The 19,914-nt window shown below is 37.0% G+C and overlaps 1 protein-coding gene across 1 annotated transcript in view; it reads right to left on the reverse strand.

Annotated features, from left to right (window-relative positions):
* Positions 1-685: 685 nt before the first annotated feature.
* The window catches only part of DSG2 (desmoglein 2), a 40,384-nt gene continuing 21,155 nt past the window's right edge, over positions 686-19,914 (reverse strand). The window contains exons 7-15 of the mRNA XM_074340198.1: positions 17,905-18,042; positions 17,605-17,790; positions 13,783-14,048; positions 10,672-10,814; positions 10,141-10,368; positions 8,589-8,816; positions 6,629-6,750; positions 5,087-5,422; positions 686-3,497 (exon numbers count right to left, since the gene is read on the reverse strand). Of these exons, the coding sequence (XP_074196299.1) occupies positions 2,469-3,497; positions 5,087-5,422; positions 6,629-6,750; positions 8,589-8,816; positions 10,141-10,368; positions 10,672-10,814; positions 13,783-14,048; positions 17,605-17,790; positions 17,905-18,042 (2,676 nt within the window). The 3' untranslated portion in view covers positions 686-2,468. The remainder of the gene's footprint in view (positions 3,498-5,086; positions 5,423-6,628; positions 6,751-8,588; positions 8,817-10,140; positions 10,369-10,671; positions 10,815-13,782; positions 14,049-17,604; positions 17,791-17,904; positions 18,043-19,914) is intronic.

Below are 19,914 nucleotides of genomic sequence, written 5' to 3' on the forward strand. Positions count from 1 at the left end.
TTTTGGGTCAGAGGTGCAAGCTTTCCTCAGCCAATCCAACAGATGCCTCCAGTTACTTTCTGGACAGAAAGCAAACTTCAGTGCATTAGGAACAAAGTTACAGGACTTGGCAAATAAATAGAGTGCCCAGTTAAATTTGAATTTCAGATACCAGTTAATTTTTTTTCCTATGGGACATACTTATACACAAAAAGTCCATTCATTATTGATGTGAAACTCAAACTTAACTGGGCCTTCTGTGTTCTACCCTACTCAGGAAGGGAAATGCGTTCTTCCAAGTGGGCTGAGTCCAGCCAGATGGAAGTAGTTCTCATTAAAACACCAAAGTCCAACAACCACCTGCTTTCAGGGTGCTAATTCCTCCTCTAACAGCTACCATGTTTCCCCGAAAATAAGACATAGCTGGACCATCAGTTCTAATGAGTCTTTTGGAGCAAAAATTAATATAAGACCCGATATTATATTATATTGTATTATATATTATTATATTATATTACATTATATAAGACTCAGTCTTATATAATGTAATACAATATAATACAATACAATATAATATAATACTGGGTCTTATATTAATTTTTGCTCCAAAAGTAGAGCTGATGGTCTGGCGAGGTCTTATTTTTGGGGAAACACGGTACATTCCTTATAAAATATGATGGAGCAATAAAAGGTTATGGGCAAAGAGTTGTTCTAAAGGTCATTTTTATTTAAATATTTTGATGATACACATACAAATATATAGTCTCCAAATGTAAAAACTAATACAAATCACCCTTTTGGGAACAAAGAAAACCATTTAGAAAATGTGATTATGCTCTATATTCACAACAGGCTAGGGTTTTCAAGCCTGCCCAAAGAGGAAGTTTAAGACCAAGTTTTGTTTGTTCAGATAACTTAGGTTATTTTTACATTTCACACAGCAGTGATATTCCTGTTGCATACTTGGCAAAATCTAAGTCTATAATGAAAAAAAAAAAGCAACAACACTTACAAAATAGACAGTAAAAACCTTATATCATGGAAATGACCTTCAACGCGGCCATGGAGTTAAGGTGTCTAAAAATATTTGCCTTTTACCCATAGTCAGTGGGAGCAAAAAGTATCAAACTTTTGCATAACACAATTCAATAATATTTCTACACATGTGCTACAAAAATAAATTTTTAAAGATTCGGTTCCCTAAGTAAAATATCTTGAAAAGTCACGAAATTACATAGTGACTTTACAATTTACGAAAATTATTTTGTTGTCAAGATGATTTATAGAAATTGTTACTGACGTGCACATATACTTTCAAACTTGAAATGGATTATTTTTTCAAGGAGCAATAAAAATACAATGTATTTGGTCAGAACACCTAAATCACTTTTTCCAAAAAGGGCAAGGGGGGTGTACATAGCCATGTCAATTACGTAACAGTTAATACTCACGTAGAGTCATGACCAGCTACTCAATGAACTTGAGACACAGAATAAAATCAAATTTCCAACTCATAATTATGGAAATTACAGGGCTTTTCAACATGCTTTGAAATTATAAAAAAAGAGAGGCTTATAAAATTCAGTTTAATCCCACAAATATTGATTTGGCAACCCACCCACGTTAGGCACTGAGGACAGCACTGAAATAGGCATGGTTCTTTACACAGTGTATATAGTCTTGTGGTTAATTTAGCTGTACTAAATTAGAAGATGACATATCCTGAGGTTTTATAAATAGTATATTGTTACTATAAAAAGTAAACTGATTTTATATTTATGAATTTTTCCCTGGATTATTCAACTGAATTGGAAGTACTGAATATTTTCTTAATTACTCAGAGACAACGGGGAGGTACAATGCTATTTTTAAGGTCAGACAACACACACACACACACACACACACAATCATACACACATATAGTTACATGCACAGAAACTTGTGTTTTTACCATGTCAGTGTTCCAAACTTCAGTCACTCTAACAGTTTGAAAGGCCTCTAGTCTTACAGAAAACAAACAAAACTGTCTTCCAGACTGCATGTATCTTTGGATAAACGAGTGTTGACAATTCGCTAGGTGCAGTAAAGTATGAACTACAAAACAGCAATGTTAAACGTTCAGATGGTATGCAAAGAGGCCCAGTCAGTTCATGGGCGGCTCTACTGCATGGCTGATGAACTGGATACTCTGTGTTAATTTGGAAAATTCTCAGAAGCCAGATTTACTCTCCACTTAACTTGTTTTGTGAATATTGTTTGGCCAGAACTCACTAACAGGCGCTTACGACACAGCATCATCATTATTCCCCTGGTAAATCCTGGAGCATTTCTGAAGTACACTCCTGGAAGCTGAGACAATGAGGTCCATTGTCTATTAGTGACTGAGAAAAATTTGGTGTAGATGCCTCTTAGGTCTGTAAGGCTCATGAAAGGGCAGGTCCATTGAAAACATGAGATCAGCTACTGCTGGTTCAACTCTGGCTGACTGTTTAGGAGAAAGAACGCTGTACTGTGCTATGCTTAGTGACTCTGGTAGAAGATGTGGTTACAGCAGAGCTAGAATGACCAGACTCTTCTAAACCAAACTTTGGCCGAGGGCCAGGGATGCCAGTTCCAGAAACCATGGTCTTTCTGGCCATCATAGAGGTTTCAGCAGGAATCTGGTAACTGGACTGTAGAGTGGAAGCAGGGGTTAGCATTCTTTCTGTCACTGTCACATTCTGTCCTACTGCTACACTGGGCATGGCCAGAGTGGGCTGCACCCCCGAGCTCGGAGCAAGGAAACTCTCTCTTTCCCTCACCATAACATAATGTCCATCTGACAGATGCTGAGTGCCCTCCAGAGGACCAGGTATGCTCCCATTAGGCTCTATTACTCTCTCGGTAACCTTGACGTTACCTTCATTAGCATAATGCTGATCTACCAAGGCAGAGACTGGCGCATATACCCGCTCTGTCACAATAAGGCCCTGTGGCTGTCTGGGACCCAGGACCACAGTGCTTGGAGGAGGCACAGTGGAGCCTGTGGCAAAGGAAGTTTCTGTCACTATAACCTTACCAGAAGCCAGTGGATCACAGAGGGGTGTAACTACCTTTTGACCCTGCTTAGAAGACATAGAACTTTCAGTGACTATTTCCTGAGTTATTTTCTCTGCATTTGCACCATGTAAATGTTTTGGAACTTGAAAACTACTACCAGAGTAGGAGGCATTCTCTGAATGAACACTAGTTTGCTCGGAAGAGAAGGAATGTGAAGATGCCTTCATATTTGTTTCTCTCATGGGTTTTGGCCTCTGTTCCATTTCCATATCCATATCTATTTTTTGACCCAAGCACACTTCGGCTAGTGTCTTGAATTTAAATTCTAAGTCATCCAAGAAGCAGTCATCTAGATCGCTTTCAATAAAACTGCAACAGCCAATGGAACCATGTAGAGACTCAGTTTCTTCCTGAGAATACACCAGAAGGCAATCCTTGGCTGTATGATTGTCATCTTCCTCATTAAAAGAGGCAACTTTCTAAAATGGAAATAAAAACAGAGGCATGTAATTAGCGACACAATTTCATTTGAGAACAAGAGTATATTCCTGCCCAAAATGTATAACCTGAGTCTAATTGCAAGGAAACATCAGAGAGAGACAAAATGAAGGACATCCTACAACACAACTCGCCTATATTCTTTAAAAAATATTATTGTGAAAGAAAAAAGGCAGAGGGGACTGTTTCAGACTAAAAAAGATTAAAATGTCATGACAACTAAATGGAATGAAGGATTCTGGATTGGGTCCTGGACAGGAAAACCAGTGGCTATAAAAGACATTATTGTGATAATTGGCTAAATGAAATATGGAATGTGTCACTTAAATTTCTAAATTTGCTCACTGTACTGTGGTAAAAAAAGAGAATGTATGTGTGTGTGTGTGTGTGTGTGAGAGAGAGAGAGAGAGAGAGAGAGAGAGAGAGAGAGAGAGAAAGTGAATGGGAAAGCAAATAGCAAATGTGGCTAAGTGTTACTAATTGGGTAATCTGGGTAAAGAGTATATAGGACTTCAAAATTTCTATTATTCCTACAAATCTTTTGATAAGTTTGAAATGATTTCCAAATTAACCAAGAGTGAAGCAGGATTAGAACAGAGAGGAAAATCATATCAAAATAAAACAGGGCACCAGAATGGAGCTTGGCAGTGCGGCAGAAAAGGGACAGTTAGAAGTGGTTTTCCTTGACAATGACACACTATCTCCCTCTCAAGCTAATACTTAGAGGTGGGCAGAAGGTATAAAAGAAGGGAGCATGGAAGGAAACAGAAAGTGGGGAAAGCATTCCGGTAACTTCTAACCATTTAGAAGAAAGGGGACAGAAATAAATTGGCCTCCATGGAAATCCATCCCCTGACTTTTCTCAAGTGTCCTTCAGATGCCTGACATCCTGCCTTTGTCCGTGGGACACATGAACCTTATTCTGAAGAAAGGCATCCAGCTCTGCTTCTAATTCCTAATTCCAGACATGAGCTGCCTGACTGTATCAGATCATCTTTCCTAAAACTTCCTAATTTTTTGTGAAGCACATCAATAGTGAAGCCAAGTACTCTCATTCAGAATTTAAATGCACAAAATAGATTGTGTTTTTTAGGTCACATATTCTCAAGTTTGCTCCTACAGAGGGATTGTACTTTCTGACCCACTGATATCTGGCTTGGTCACGTGACTTGCTCTGACCTATGAAATCTGAGTGCAAAAACGGCAGTGGCCTTAGGAGTCATTGCCTGGTTCTGCATTGCTATGTTCCCTGCACCCCAAGGACGGCAGCTTCCCAGGTACAATCTGCTTTCTTGGCATCTTGGAATGAAGACAACATGGAGAAGAGCAGAGATACAGCCAATGGCAAAAACATGAATGTGAGAAATAGCCTTTGTGAGAAGTAAGATTGTAGCGTCATTTGTGGTCACCACATAGTTTAGCTGACTGGTTCTCTCCTTCCTCATCGCCTGTAGGCAGTCTCTTAAAAAAATAATCAAGTCCATCCAGATCCAAGGCAATGACTCCCCTAATGTGAATCCCATATTCACATAGAAATGTTTTTCCCCCATACATAAAATCCAATCCTTACCTCAGTGAAATAACTTCTGAAGAATTCCTCATTCACTGCAACAGCAGCCGCTCGAGCTCCGGCCATGTCTCTGGAAGCCCCTATGGCTCTTGTGGACCTTATGGTTTCACCACCTATGATGGCTCCTGTTGTCCCTGAAACTTGGGTGCCGCCCCCAGAAAGAAGCCCTCTGTGCTCTTCCCATCTTCCATCCGCCTCAGTCATCTTATGCTGCCCTTTGGCAAAGGAAGCAGAGCTACTTCCTCTCGTGGTGCTTTCCTTCATTGCTCCACCACCTATTCCACTGCCTACTGCCTCCCTCTCTCCGTGATCCGTTGCCAGAAGCGATGGCATCACCTGTGAGAGCAAATACAGGTGAGAACTGAGTCGGAAGGGTGAGCGTCAGTAGAGTTGGTTGAAGGATCTGAGCTAGGTGGGACTATGACGGGAATAAGCTACTTCCACAGAGGCTAATTAGGAGACACATTTTGGGTTGAAAAACTTATATTTGAGTCTTAGGAAGAGCCCTTATTTTGTTAGATGATCATAACCCAAGAAGAAAACAAACGTTATCTAAATATGGCCTCGGCTCATTTACTCTATTGGCACCAATGGCATTTCAACTTTCGTCTCGAGTTTAATGCCTTCTGTATGGTTATAGAACCATTATTTTTTTCTAGCTGGACACATAGGCATTTCACATAAAGACTACATTTTCAAGCCTTCATTGCTACTAGACATAGCAAGCAGACTGAGCTCTGGTTAATGTGATTTCAAGCAGAAATGGAGTATGCAACTTTTGGGAAGTGTTCTTCAGGAGTGGTTCTTCACTTTTCTGAAACCTTTTTTTGCTTTTTGGAATGTGGAGACAGCAGTTAGTGTCTGGAGCGTGAAGACAGCAGGGAATGGAACTCATCCTTGGAGGAACAATATGGAAAAAGGAGCCTGAGGCCATACTATGGAAGAATCATCATATTGATCCTGGACTTCCCACATTTATATTTAAGCCACCGTCATTCTGAGTTCTCTCATATTGATATTAAATCATATTTTATTACACATGATGCTCACTGCAGATGGTGATGAGAGACCCAGGGTGAAGATGCGATAAAGAGACAGTCGAAATGGTTATTAAGTAGGCAGAAGAGGGGATTTTGCAAGATTTTGCAACTGTTAGGGGTTGATGGGCTTACCTCTGCCAACACTATGTATTGAGTGAAATGGAAATCTAGAAACACCTGGTTGTGAAAGACTGCCTATCTAGCACTGGGACAAAAATTTGCATCCTAAATCCCTACACACTCTTGCCTTCTCTAACCTTTGTTCTACATTCCTTGTGTCACTACCTGACCCTTTTTCTACATTCTCTGTAACACAGGATCTGTCACAGTAGAGCAAAACCCCCTTAACTCTGGCCTAGCAACAAACATGAAATATGTTATCAAAGGCATGTGAATAAAATCTATAATGACCACTCTACTCTCTCAAGACCTAAAATGTTAGAAACACTTCCCAAGGCCCCTTTAAAATCAGAAAAGAAGACAAGTTTCATTGATATCTGACCTTGTCTTCTGGTGGCGCCCCTTCATTATTCCAAGGATGCAGCATCTCTATAGTCCCAGGAATGGGGGTAAAACCTTTGGCACTCTCTCCACAATGGCACATCAGCAGTAAAAGTGGTACAACTGGAGAGAAACAAAATTAAGTACAGAGAAGGTCAGTCACCACATACGTGTACTTCTAAATTTAGGTCATATAATTTTGGAATTTGGGTATCACTTTCTGAATTTCAGTCTTCATTTGTTTATAACCCTGTTTTTATTTTTCTTTTCTTCACCATGATCCAACCTTACCAAGCTTGTCTTTGGAGAGTCATACCAGTCTAAAGACAGGATGAGGGAGTCTTAACAGATGCAGAGGCATCATCCATCATACAGAGGCTGTGGTCACTGAGTGGAACACCAAGACTGGATTCGATAGTATCCAAATCATCAAAACCAACATAAAGACAATTTTTTAAACCACTTTAATTTTTAATACAAGAAAATTCACTATTTTGTGTTTGTGTGTATATAAGATCAAAAGCCGTGTTCAATATTCTAGAACATTGGAACTTCTATAATACTTCATCACTTCACACTAGAGTAAAATTTGGCAGAAGGCATAACTCACTGAGGTTCAAATTAACTTTTGAATTAGCTGAACACTACTTTCTAAAATGATCCTACCTTAAAAACCCTTAGAATAGGCATAACATTTAATCTAGAATTCAATAAAATTTCAGAGCTCCCTCCTTAAATTTTATTCTACCTCCAGGAGGAAGTGAAGGCCAATGCTGGCCTCTTGATCAAGGTAATAAAGAATTAACTACACCTACAAGGAATCTACTCCAAATTCAATTTTATTGACATTCTCATTTGGCAGCTGACGAATTGACTACTCCCTAGATTCCTTTTTATGTCAAATAGTTGACAGCACTGTCCTACAGCTGCTGTGATTAATAAAAAGATTGAAATCAGCCAGTGGCAATTCAACAATTTGTAGAAATTCACTAAATATTTATCAAGTGTCTACCTTGTGCCAAATACCACAGTAGGCCCTGGGGAATTGGAGATGAGCAGGCAGTGCAAGGAATCTCCAGGTAAAAGATGTAGTCCCAGCTCCAATACCTTCCTACAAACTTGATAAACTAAGTCATTTACTGTTATACGTCTGTATTAGACGTCTGTATTTTCACCCATAAAATAGAGATGGTGGTATGAAAGTGCTCTGTAAACTGTGGAGTGCTATGCATTCAACTGCACATTTACTAATGGCTTTGACAAGCTCCTCCTGTCACTGAAATAGCTGAGGCTGCCTCAGAGGTGGTCCTCTGGCCACGTTCAGTAGTCAAAGGGAGTGGTATTCCACATGACCCCAGGCTGCAGTATGCTGTGCTTTCATGAGGACTTCGGAGGGCATGCAGGGAAGGCAGACCACAGAAGTGCTCAGAGGGTCTCACTACTGTTGGCTTAGGTGAAGGGGCAAGCCAAGCAGAGGGCATGGGGAGGCAAAGCTCTGACAAGTTGAATGTGCATAGCAAGGATCGATGGGAATAAGATGAATTTGTAAAAGAACCTTGTATCCATAATCCAAATGCATGAAATAAATCTTTTCTGAGAACCCCTACAGGCAAGGCACTGTTCTAGGCACTGGGTATTGAAGAAGAGACAACATCCTCCCTGACAGAGCTTATCAAAATGGGGACACAAGGGTTATGTTAAAAAGCTGCTGAAGAGCACGTATAATAACCTTAGTTATTTAAAGCAGGAAATGACACATTTTTATACAACAAAATTCTAAGGAGTTATTCACAATAACCTTTGGTTAATTTATCAATGAACAATTACTTTCCTATTCATTCTCAAATGTTCTAGTGGGGCTAAAGAATAACTGCAAAGAAATCAATGACTACTATAGTAATAAACACTAGTAGTGCCCTTAATTACTAAAAGAGATAAAGGAGTGCCTTTAAAATACTTACGTAACAAGAGCAGAAAGGCAAAAATGATTAGCGCAATGGCTGCGGGTCCCAGGCTGACATAGGAGTCACGCAGTGCTTCTACACAACCACTGCCATCCAGACACTTACAAACGGTGAGTTTAAGGGTCTGCTTTTCAGGGCAACTGAAGCCTAGATTATCTGAAATCAGGAACTGAATTTCACTTCTCCCGAGTCTCTGTTCATTTTGTTGCAGTAGCACACTGGTACCTTTAAGGGTAAGAGGCCAAAGGAAATAAAAGTGAGTGATTACCAAGGAAGGGGCTACATTAAATTACAGAAACATCCTTTAATTGCTAATAATTACTTAGCTCCACTTAGAAGCTTTATTCTTCCTTAACTTCTCTATTTAATTTACTCTGTGTTTGATAAAATTAGTCCAGTTATTCCAAATATGCAGGTTAATAGTAAAGGATTGGATTTGGACATGCCTTACTTTTATGATTAATTTTAATAAATGTGTGTGGTCTAGCAAATACGAGGAATTGTTCTATGTACTGAGAATACAGTGACACACAAGTGGTGAGTTAAATGGCTTTTTCATTGAATGACCTTTATTTTACTATCTCTTTAAAAAATTTTGTGAAGACAATTTTGAAACAGACAATAATAGAAGAGCGTAATTAACCTCCATATTACCCATGCCCAGCTTTAACATTATATTCAAAGCCTCTTAAAGTGATTATAAAAGTTTGTTAGACTTAAAATAACAATAAACCCATAAGTTAAGAAAAACTTGGTTATTATATTTGAAACTCTTCTGAAATGGACACTAATTGTTTAGAACAAAATATTAGGTTGGTGCAAAAGTAACTGCAGTTTTTGCAATTATTTTTAACCTTTTAAATTGCAATTACTTTTGCACCAATCTAACAGTATTCTGGATAGGTTTTTCTATATTCAAAACTGCCCTGAAAAACAGCCAAAGGCTCCTATCAACAAGGGGGATATGTCCAAGAGGTGGATTTATGCACGTAGCCACCTGGCATGGAGGGATCAGACGAACCCTTCATGCTGTGCCCATCACTCCTCAGCTTTATGACTGTGAACAAGCTACTTGACTCTAGTTAAGCCAAGGTTTCCTCAGCTGTAATGAGGGAATAATGTTATGGGATAAAGATTAAATGAGATGATCTTTATCTGGGGCGGCAGAGTGATTGGATCAATACATATTATTTTTAATGGAAATGTTATCATACTTTGAGATTTTAGAAGGAACCTACTCTGATTACTGTACTTAGACAAGCATGGTATTCCTCAGCTTATGAGACAAAACAACGACTTCAAGAGCAATTTAGGGAATACCCAGCTAGCTTTAAGACATTAGGTCATTTTTCTTTTTTCCCTCTTTTGTTATTCCAAATGGGGTATTTATTAGAGCCAGAGAAAAGACACTATGCCTCATTTTATAAATGCCTTTGGAAAACTGCATTGGAACTATATGAAAAAAAGAACACAACCATAGCCTGTATTATAAAGATTTTAGATTGTTTCATGTTTCATATTTAACTACGTGTCCAATGATTTTGCTCACTTTCTTTGTGCACTACTTTCCATTTCTCTGCCATTCCAGCTGGTTTGTCAATGATGACGAAAGTGAAGGGGTCACTGTTTGGGTAACCATCCAGGTCCTCTGCAGTCACGTTCACATACTGTGCGTCATCACAGATATTCTGCACTGGGTTGACCAGTGTGGGACAATTGTCATTGATGTCTTCAACTGTGATAACAACGGTGCCAGTGATGGTTTTTCTAGGATAATCTTAAAAGAGAGAAAGAAAAAATAGGTATATTCTTGTTCTATTGCTGACAATGAACATAGTTTGAATTCTCTTGCCATTCTGGCAAGGAGAAGGTATTAACAAATTAGGGCGCTTCCTCTCCTATGTATATTTTCATATTCAGATCAAGTGATGTGTTTTAATATACTAGATAAGTAGAAATGTGAAGGTTTATCCATTCGTGAGATTTGGTTTTTCTACAAGATCAAAATGAAGGTCTCTGATGTTGGGAAAAAATCATCAAAATACATATAACCAAGAAAAATATCAATTTAGTAACTTACCTTCTGATATAGCCAAAATCTTCACAGTGTATGTACCATTTTGAACATATCTAGACTCAAAATCAGGAATTTTTACAAGTTTAATTTCAGACGTGACAGAATCCACAGAAATCCAATTATCTTTATCTTCCAATTTGACATATCTGTTATACAACAAACATAAAATTCATTTTGAATACTGGATAAATTGAGAATCTCTAATATCTACAATTCTTTCAAGTTTAATTTTTGCTTCATTGTATATGTTTTTGTTACAGGCATTAGTTTGAAATTTTTTTAATTACTTGAAACTCTCCTAAAACCTCCTTTCTTTGCTGCATGTAACACTTATTTTGGAACTTCCTTAATCCTGTAACATACCCAAGATATACCGGGGTGCCAAAAAAATGTGTACAAGTGGACACTTTGGTCAACGTTGCTCACACAGTAGTTCGTCATAATCAGATGTGTCTGGACGCTGATGGTAACCACTTTGAGCACCTCTTGTAATTGCAGAAATCAAATGTGACTTGTCTTCATCTTTTGTTATCGGTATGTATTATTACAACTTTAATACAGTTTTCCTTTCTTAAAATGTGTATACATTTTTTGGCACCCTCTGTACATGCAAGGGCGACCATCATTTGTCTACTAACCCAGGAGGTTTGCAAGTTCCTCTGCAGTCTGTCCTCCAGCTTTCAATCTCTTCTCCCTTAAATTTGGAGTAAAGCTTTGGAGAATAACTTAGTTACCCGACAAGAACTGGTGGAAAAAAGTAGTCTTATATTCTATTGCTTATTGGTATGTTATCAATATTTAAAAATATCAATTTTAAAAATCAATGACTGATTTAAATGGAAGTACTTTCACATTTTGGGATACTGTTGATTGTTACGAGCAATAGGCTTCTTTCAATTAGAAATGTTTAAAAGTGAAAACAATGCTCATGAAGGGATGTCTGGCTTTCTTCCCTCCACGCAAGGAGAATTAGTGTTGAAAGAGAGAACTTTGGGGGAGGCAAGAACATTCACATTATGTCTTCAGAAATGTGTGTAATTTAACACCATAGAGTTTAAATATAATCAAATACAAATGTAAACCAAACATGAATATATGGTTCAATCAGATTGACAATTTATTTTCTATTAAGTGGCTATTTGGGCACATAAAAATGAGTGGCTAATTTATAGTAACGTTTGTTTATAGTTGTATTTAAAAATTTCTAATTATACACTTTATCCAAATTTCTGCATTTTAATGTTTTACTAGTAAATGATAATACATTTGGATTTTCACAAGTACTTCTGAATTTCATGTCTGGAATTTTAAAGCCTGGAATTAGTTGCTGTCAATGGTTTCCCACATTCACACTTATAATAAGAGAAAGAGTCTTAGTAATAAGGACCACATTTCACATGGAATGTTGTATATGATATCACTTAAAGAATTTTCTGTTCCTCTCTATGGTGAAAATTAGACACCATTCAAAGTAGGACAGCAGCTCATGTTATGTCAAATATCCATAAACAATTGAGGCATATGAATAATCAGTAAAATAGTAAATTATGACAAAGTTAAGGGAATAATTCTTCTGCTGTCTTTGTCAGCATTTCTAAATTGAAACGACTGATTAGGTGAACATGAGAAAATTATTTGACTTAGTTGTGCACCCCATTCTTTATCTGTAAAATAGAAGGTCTGAATTGATCTTTAAGATCTTTCTTAAAGTTCTGTAATTGCACGCTAAAGAACAAAATACATTTGAGAAATAAACATGGTCCATTATTTTTCCAGGCAGAACATATCTTTTGATATATTCATCATGCTTAATAAAAACTGCAGGCAAATTTAAATAGTTAGGTGGGGAATACAAGTTTCATAGATGGCTACAGTATTATTGGAGGATAATTAATTAGGATGAATAAATATCTAGTGGGCAGCAGTGAGAAATAATCACATAGAGCATTCTTCAATTGGGGGGATTCAGTTAGGATGCCTTATTAGGTTTAGAGCCATGGAAATAAAAACCAGACTACAAAACTCAAGGCAAGCAGGGCTGGTTCCTGCAGGTATGGTGGGCAAAAAAGGGTCACCTAGACATTGCAGAAAACACAGTGGAAGTTTTGTTAATGGTATTTTGGGGAAAGGTTATTTGCTACTATTGGCTGATGAATTCCATTAAGAGTCTCTAAAAGGAAAAAGACTGATGAAAAGCTTCTTCACATTTCCATTCTTGCTATGGTCAATGATGCATGTAAATATAATGTTTTACAAAGTGTTGGCACCAAAGGACATTAAAGGAAGTGTCCCTACCCAGGCATCAGGACAGTCAAGCAACCAAACTCTGAGAGCAGGAAAACAGGCTATGTCTGGGTAGCAGGGGGGACTTCTTTAAATTCAACTGTAATAACTGTGACTGAGTTCCATAAATAATAGTTCTGTAGAGTCGTCTTTCCATGGCATGGTTCTGAGATCTAAGATGTAAATTTACTATGAAAATTTAAAAATGTCATGCAAACCTAATGTGTCACTATAAAGTGGGCACAATTGCATCCTTTCTAGCATGGTGGCAGCATCTAGTAGGTCCTCAAATGTATTCTGAAGGTCATCATGACCGAGACAAACATTTTATAAAAGATTCATCAATCCCTGAACCAAATAGCATGGTTTAAATGAAGGTTAATTTCCAAGATTTATGTGCAAATGAAACTGGTTTCTCCATATTAAAATACATTATTATGCAACTACTTCTTTTAACCAAACTTGTGTAAAGTGGAATTTGCAATACAACCTACTTGCTACTTTCTTATTTTGAATACTCTTTCAGGAAATAAGACCGATTTTAGAAAGTTTCTGAACTTTCTCTTTGTTGCTTTTTAGCCTTCTCTAGCCAGAATTGTTTTGAGGGGAGGGACCCAGTCTCTGCCTCATACTCAGGTGGTAGGGGAAGGAGGTCTGGGGAAATTTCTCCTCGACTCTCAGCTGCAGGTACAACTCTAGGAATCTGCAGACCTTTGGGGATTATAATGCTGGGTGAGAAGTAATGAAGTGTTCAAACTTCATTATGATTTTTTGCAAACAGGCAATTAAAGTAATTTGAAATGAGGAAATATATTCATAACTATCTCTTACTTTACATGGGCTAGTTGTCCAGTGTCTTCATCAAAAGCTTGAAATTTGCCAATTATTTTGTTTAGGCTTGATTTCTCCATGCTCTCGCTCGTGTGAACTGAGATTGTGCTGCTTTTAAAATGAATGCCTTCTTTCACGTTTTTCACCTTTATTTTGATGGGAATGGATGTCGGCTTATATTTATTCTGAACTGATTTGTGAAAAGGTGCTTTATTAGTGACAACAATGCTTAAGTCAAGACGCTTCATTTCTTCATAATCTAACTCCTAGAAAGGCAAAATCAGAGGGAATTTTTCAAAAGAGAAAACAACTAGAACACACATAGAACATACCCACATGCACACACATGTGGTTTTAGTATTAGATACAACAATTTAACACATGGGAAATATAACACACTTTATAAACACACTGAGTATTCCAACTCATACAACATGCAATTAAAAACTGTCAATTTGGATACTCATAAATGTTAATAAGGATGATTAGGAAACATCCCCAATTAATTTTTTTAAAGGTCAAAATCATTTAAAAATATTAGAAGTAATTTTTTTATTAATGAAATTAATGCACATTTAACATAACTTAATATCCCTTAAAATGTGTTACATGGGTTTGTTCTGGTGAAAAGGCTACAGAACTAGTGGTGGCACTGCCAGCTGTCCCCTAATATAGACTTTCACTGTGCATTAGCATATAAAAAAACTGAGGCCTCCAGGAGGACACACAATTATTTAACTTCGCTAAATCCAGGGGTTTTTAAATTGTTTAAACAAAGCACGTACTCTTCTCCTTTTCAGTATATCTATTAATATCTGGTTTGCTATTAATGCTAAAAAGAGTAACCTTCCTCTAAATATTGTTCTTTGTGCATTGTGATATTTATAAAGTACGTTTGATATAATCAATTTATCACTGTATTCAGATTTTATGTTCCAATTTGTCCATTTTAAAAAATAAACATTTCTATAGTACTACAGATATACTTACTTTACTTAGCCTATTACTAGACACACTATTTGTAATTTTTAAATATAACTAATACTGCTCTGAACATTTTTATACGATTTAGATTTCCTGTTGAGCTATATTCCAGTACTACAAGAAGTACTTTGTCAAAGTTTATTTAAGCCCTGTTGCTTTTTATTTCTAGTGGCCCTGATCATTTAGATGCACTGTTATTGCTTGTTTCTTCAGTATAACACTAAATACATTATATGTGTTTACCTGAATTACAGAGCTATTCACTTTTAGTTTTGGATGATTTATTAAAAAATTTGTTTACCTAGGGGTTCTGAATGGATAACAACTTCTCCTGCACCCACTTTTTTATGAGTCACTGTGGTATTGGGACAAGGACACAACAGAAAATGACTAGAGAAGATACTCTTGTGATTACAGAATTCTTGTGAAAGTTTTTTTTTTTTTTTGTCTTGCATTTGACATGCTTTTTTTTGTTTGTTTGTTTTTTTAATTTGGGTATATCTTTTTTTTTAATTTTTATTAGGGAATATTGGGGAACAGTGTGATTTTCCAAGACCCATCAGCTCCAAGTCAAGATGTTGTCCCTCAATCTAGCTGTGCAGGGCACAGTTCAGCTCCATGTCCAGTTGCTGTTTTTCAGTCTTAGTTGCAGGGGGCGCAGCCCACCATCCCATGTGGGAATTGAACCGGCAACCTTGTTGTTAAGAGCTTGCGCTCTAACCAACTGAGTCATCTGGCCGTCCCTTGACATGCTTGTTTTGATGGCATAATGGATGCTGGATGAGAAATAAAATCTTCCAGCCAAATGTCTTTAGTATTCAGAGACCATGGAAGGTCAAGACAATCTTAAAAATAAATGAGCTAGGTATGGGGGCAACAAATGCTGCTTCATAGTGTTTTCTATAAATAGCCATAACAATCCAAAGTGAAGGAAAAATTTCCAGCATCAAGAGCAATGTATGAGGGCATATACCTCTATTTTTTACAACTGTCAAAATACTGGGGGTGCCAAAAAAAATAAGTACAAGCAGACACCTTGGTCAATGTTGCTCAAGCAGTAGTTCGCCGTAATCAGAAGTGTCTGGATGCTGATGGTAACCACTCTGAGTACCTCTTGTAATTGCAGAAGTCAAACGTGACTTGTATTCATTTTTTGTCATCAGTATATATTGAGTATTACAGTTTTAATACAATTTTCCTTTCTTAAAATGTGTATACAATTTTTTGGCACCCTCTGTATTTATCATTTCCATTTTTGCTGTTTCTAATAACGTTAAAATTTTTAAACTCATTTGTTAACAAAACTGAGACTTTCTCATGTGATGATTTACTATCTCTATTCCCACAGTTTTAAAGTATCTGTTCTCCTTTATCTGTTTTTGAACAGTTTTATTGAAGTAGAATTTACCTACAATGAAATTCCTCCATTTAAAGTGTATAGCATGATGATTTTTAGTAAACCTATATGGTGTTGCAAACATCACTAATGTCCAGTTTTAGAATACTTCCATAACCCCAAAAAGTTCCTTTTTGCCTTTTTGCAATCACCACTCATAGCCCAGCCCCAAGTAACCAGTGATCTAGTTTCTATATCCACTGTTTTGCCTTTTCTAGAAATTTCACATACATGAAATCATAGAATACGTAGTATTTTGTGTCTGGCTTCTCACAAAAAGTGTTTTTGAAGTTCATGCATGTTGTAGTATGTAGTACTTCATTCCTTTTTATTACTCAGTAGTACTCCACTGTATGGATAGACCACATTTTATTTCTCTATGGATGTTGGATTACCAGTTTTTGATTATGAATAAAAACTACTATGGATATTTGCATACAAGTTTTTGTGTAGATATATTTTTACTTTTCTTGCATGGATACCTAGAACAAAATCGTTGGGTTATTGGGTAACTACTCGGCTTAACATTTTAAAAAACTGCCACACTAGGTATTCCATTTTTTGTTTCCACCAGCAATATCTTGGAATTCCAGTTTTTCTATATCCTTGCTAATACTGGGTATTGTCAAGTCTTTTTCATTATAATCATTCTAGGAGGTATTGTGGCATCTCATGTGGTTTTAATTTGCATCTTTCCTAATGACTAATGACGTCGAGTATATTTTTATGTCCATACTTGCTATCTGTATATCTTCTTTGTCTAACTTTTCAATGGGCTCTGACTATTGCCCTTATAACTTAAGAGCCATTCTTTATACAATTGAAACCATAAATTTATAATTTTCTCAATCTGTGGTGGTCATTTTAATATTAATTTTACTATTTTTTTGTCCATGTACCCTTTGGTAGAAATAACTGTATCCCTTTTTGTGCTACCATGGGTCCTTGAGAATACTTCTAACACTTCTATCATTCATCACTAAGTGACTGTTTCTCCTTACGTATGAGGACAACTGGATTAGGGCCTTATCAAGTTATTTCAGCTTTTGTTTTTAGATGTTATAAGATTTGCCTTTACTGTTAAGTAGATCAAATAAGAGATAAGGTGGGGGACCCTCAGTAGAGGCAAGAATTCATGACATGGGAATGCTACAGTCAGGCCCAGGCTACAAACAAAACCGGCAGTGTGCTAAGTAATAATGATGCTGGCATCATGCTGTCAGGTTAGGATTAGAGTCGCCTGATCTGAATTTGAACTGTAGTATGACCACGTACCTACTAACCACAGAACTTGGGCTACTAGGGATGGCTCCCATCTCAAAAAATTTTGGCACCAGTTAATCGAGTATACCAAGTACTTTAATTGTTTGGAGCTCAAAATACATCAATTTCCTCCTCTGCACCAACTTCTCCCATTCCAGTTTTGAACACGAAGTACTTACCTTAATTAGGGTCACAATTCCTTCATTAGTCTGAGTATCAGTTTCTATGCGGAAATAACCTCTTTCATTTCCTGATGCAAATGTAAAATTTGCTAACCAATTATCAGAGCCTATTTCATCCGCATCAAATACTTTTATGCGCATAACTTCTACATTGGCTTGATTTTCTTCAACCATCCCTTCGTACTGCAAAACATGAACACAATTTTTATTTTAATGTAACACAAACTTCAGTGATATGTTTTTAGGTGGGATTAAAATATGAAAAGTAGGCATATTTGTTATAAAAATAATACTTACCATTTCATTTTGCACTACAGGTATATTGTCATTGACATCCAAAATACGAATCTGAACTTGAGCTTGTTTTATAGGTTTATCTGTTATTTGTCCATTGCCATCTCTTGCTTCTACTGTCAAAGTATAGCTGCTGTGTTCCTGCAGGGCAATGAAAAATATCCACGTGGGGTGAAAATGAATCGCTCCCAAATTATCTTTCTGGTTTGTTTTAGTTCGCTTTATCATCAATGGAATGAACCACAGTATATTTTACTCATAAGTTTCATGATCTGCGGCTGTTATTTGTGTGATATTTATTTGCCATCAGAGCTTTCCTAGAAAGGCAGAAAAGTCTGGAGGAGTTGTTGATAGTGAAATTTTTAAATATCTCATTGGTGATATTAACAGGAGATAAGTCTCTCCTTAAAAATAGTCTGCAAAAAAGAGTGCTGTTCAAAATGTAGTTTGCTTTGTACAGTCCCCCTGGAAGTAATGGCGGGACTCTAGGAATTGGTTCTTCCTGCTTCACAATTCATTTTCAGCTAATAGTTAAGCCAGGAAGACCTAGTCCTCAAGAAAACTTGGCCAGTGAAAGCAAAACTTGGTGAACTTTGTCTGAGAGATATGATTCTTTGAGAATGTGTCCTAGAGAACAAGGTCTCAGATGTCACTCCAAAGAGAACCATTCTCTTCCACACGGTACCCTTAGAGTGGGTGGCTCCATTCAGTGTGGCTGGAGTTTAAGACAGAGCAGTGCCAACGCATGGGGGTCCTGTGCAGGGCAGAACAGCTCAGTGAAAGGCAGGTCAGCAGCTCTGGGGCCAGCTACCTGGGTTCCAATTCTGGCTTTGTCACTAACTAGCAGTGTTGGATACACTTCATCCCTTTCACCCTCGGTCTCCTTCTGCATAAAATGGAGATAATAATCTGCCTCACAGGTTTTCTAGGAGGATTAAATGGGTGACTATAGGTAAAGGGCTTGGAATAGCACCTGGCACACGGTAAATGACCAATAAGTGACAGCCATTATTATTGGCTAAATTTTCCACACTTCAGAGACAGCAGCTCGGTAAAAAAAAAAAAAAAAAATCACATACTACAAAATAATACCTTAGCATTCTAATTTTATGTGACAAAGTTTACAGTAGAATTTTAAGAGTAATGCAAGTCTTCAATTTTACAAAGCTCTCAACAGGAACGTTGGGCACAACCCTCTCCCTCTCTGGGCAGAGTAAAATCATTTTTCCAAGTGATATAAAACATAATGGCTATGCTTGGATGATGATCTGTATTTGACGACAATACAGTGTTCATAGGATCATCAACATTTTACTCATGCACACTCACTGTTCAAACCTTCATACATGTAGGTAGCACTTTTAAAATTTTCTATTTCCCTTTTCATCTAAAATTCTCCCTTTGAGTTAGAAATAAAAAAAGTGAAATGTTTGAGAGAATGGCCTTTCTAGGACACTTACTCAAAATTTTCCTCCAAGTTGGGATTTACAATAATTCTTTCCTTTACAAATAGTTATATTACTCTAAATAGGGCTACGATTTCTATCTTTTTTCCTTCCTCTGTGTATGTATTAGCAGTAGACTGCCGGTGCTTCATTATAGAGCCACTAATTAAGGAGCATTGCTTTAGAACACTCTAGCAAGCAGAATCCCGAATGGAGAGGCCCTAGAACCAGCACTGTTCTTATGTAATTTGAAATTTTTTAGCAGCCACATTTAAAAAAAAGTGAAAGAAACAGGTGATACTAATTTTAAACAAATACATTTTATTTAACCCATAGTATCTAAAAATATTGTAATTTCAACATATAGTCAACAAAAATTATTCAGGTTATATTTTACTTCTTCCCAATCAGGAGACGATTTTACATTTATAGTATATCTCAATTTGGACTAGTTACATTTCAAGTGCTCAATGGCCACATATAGCTAAGGGCTACCAGATTGGTCAGAAAATCTCTAGAAGAGGATAATTCCAAGAGTTGTCCTATCAATGAGGAATATACAATGAAG

This window comes from Rhinolophus sinicus, linkage group LG09 (genome assembly GCF_036562045.2).
Source record: "Rhinolophus sinicus isolate RSC01 linkage group LG09, ASM3656204v1, whole genome shotgun sequence".
Classification (NCBI taxonomy): Eukaryota; Metazoa; Chordata; class Mammalia; order Chiroptera; family Rhinolophidae; genus Rhinolophus; species Rhinolophus sinicus.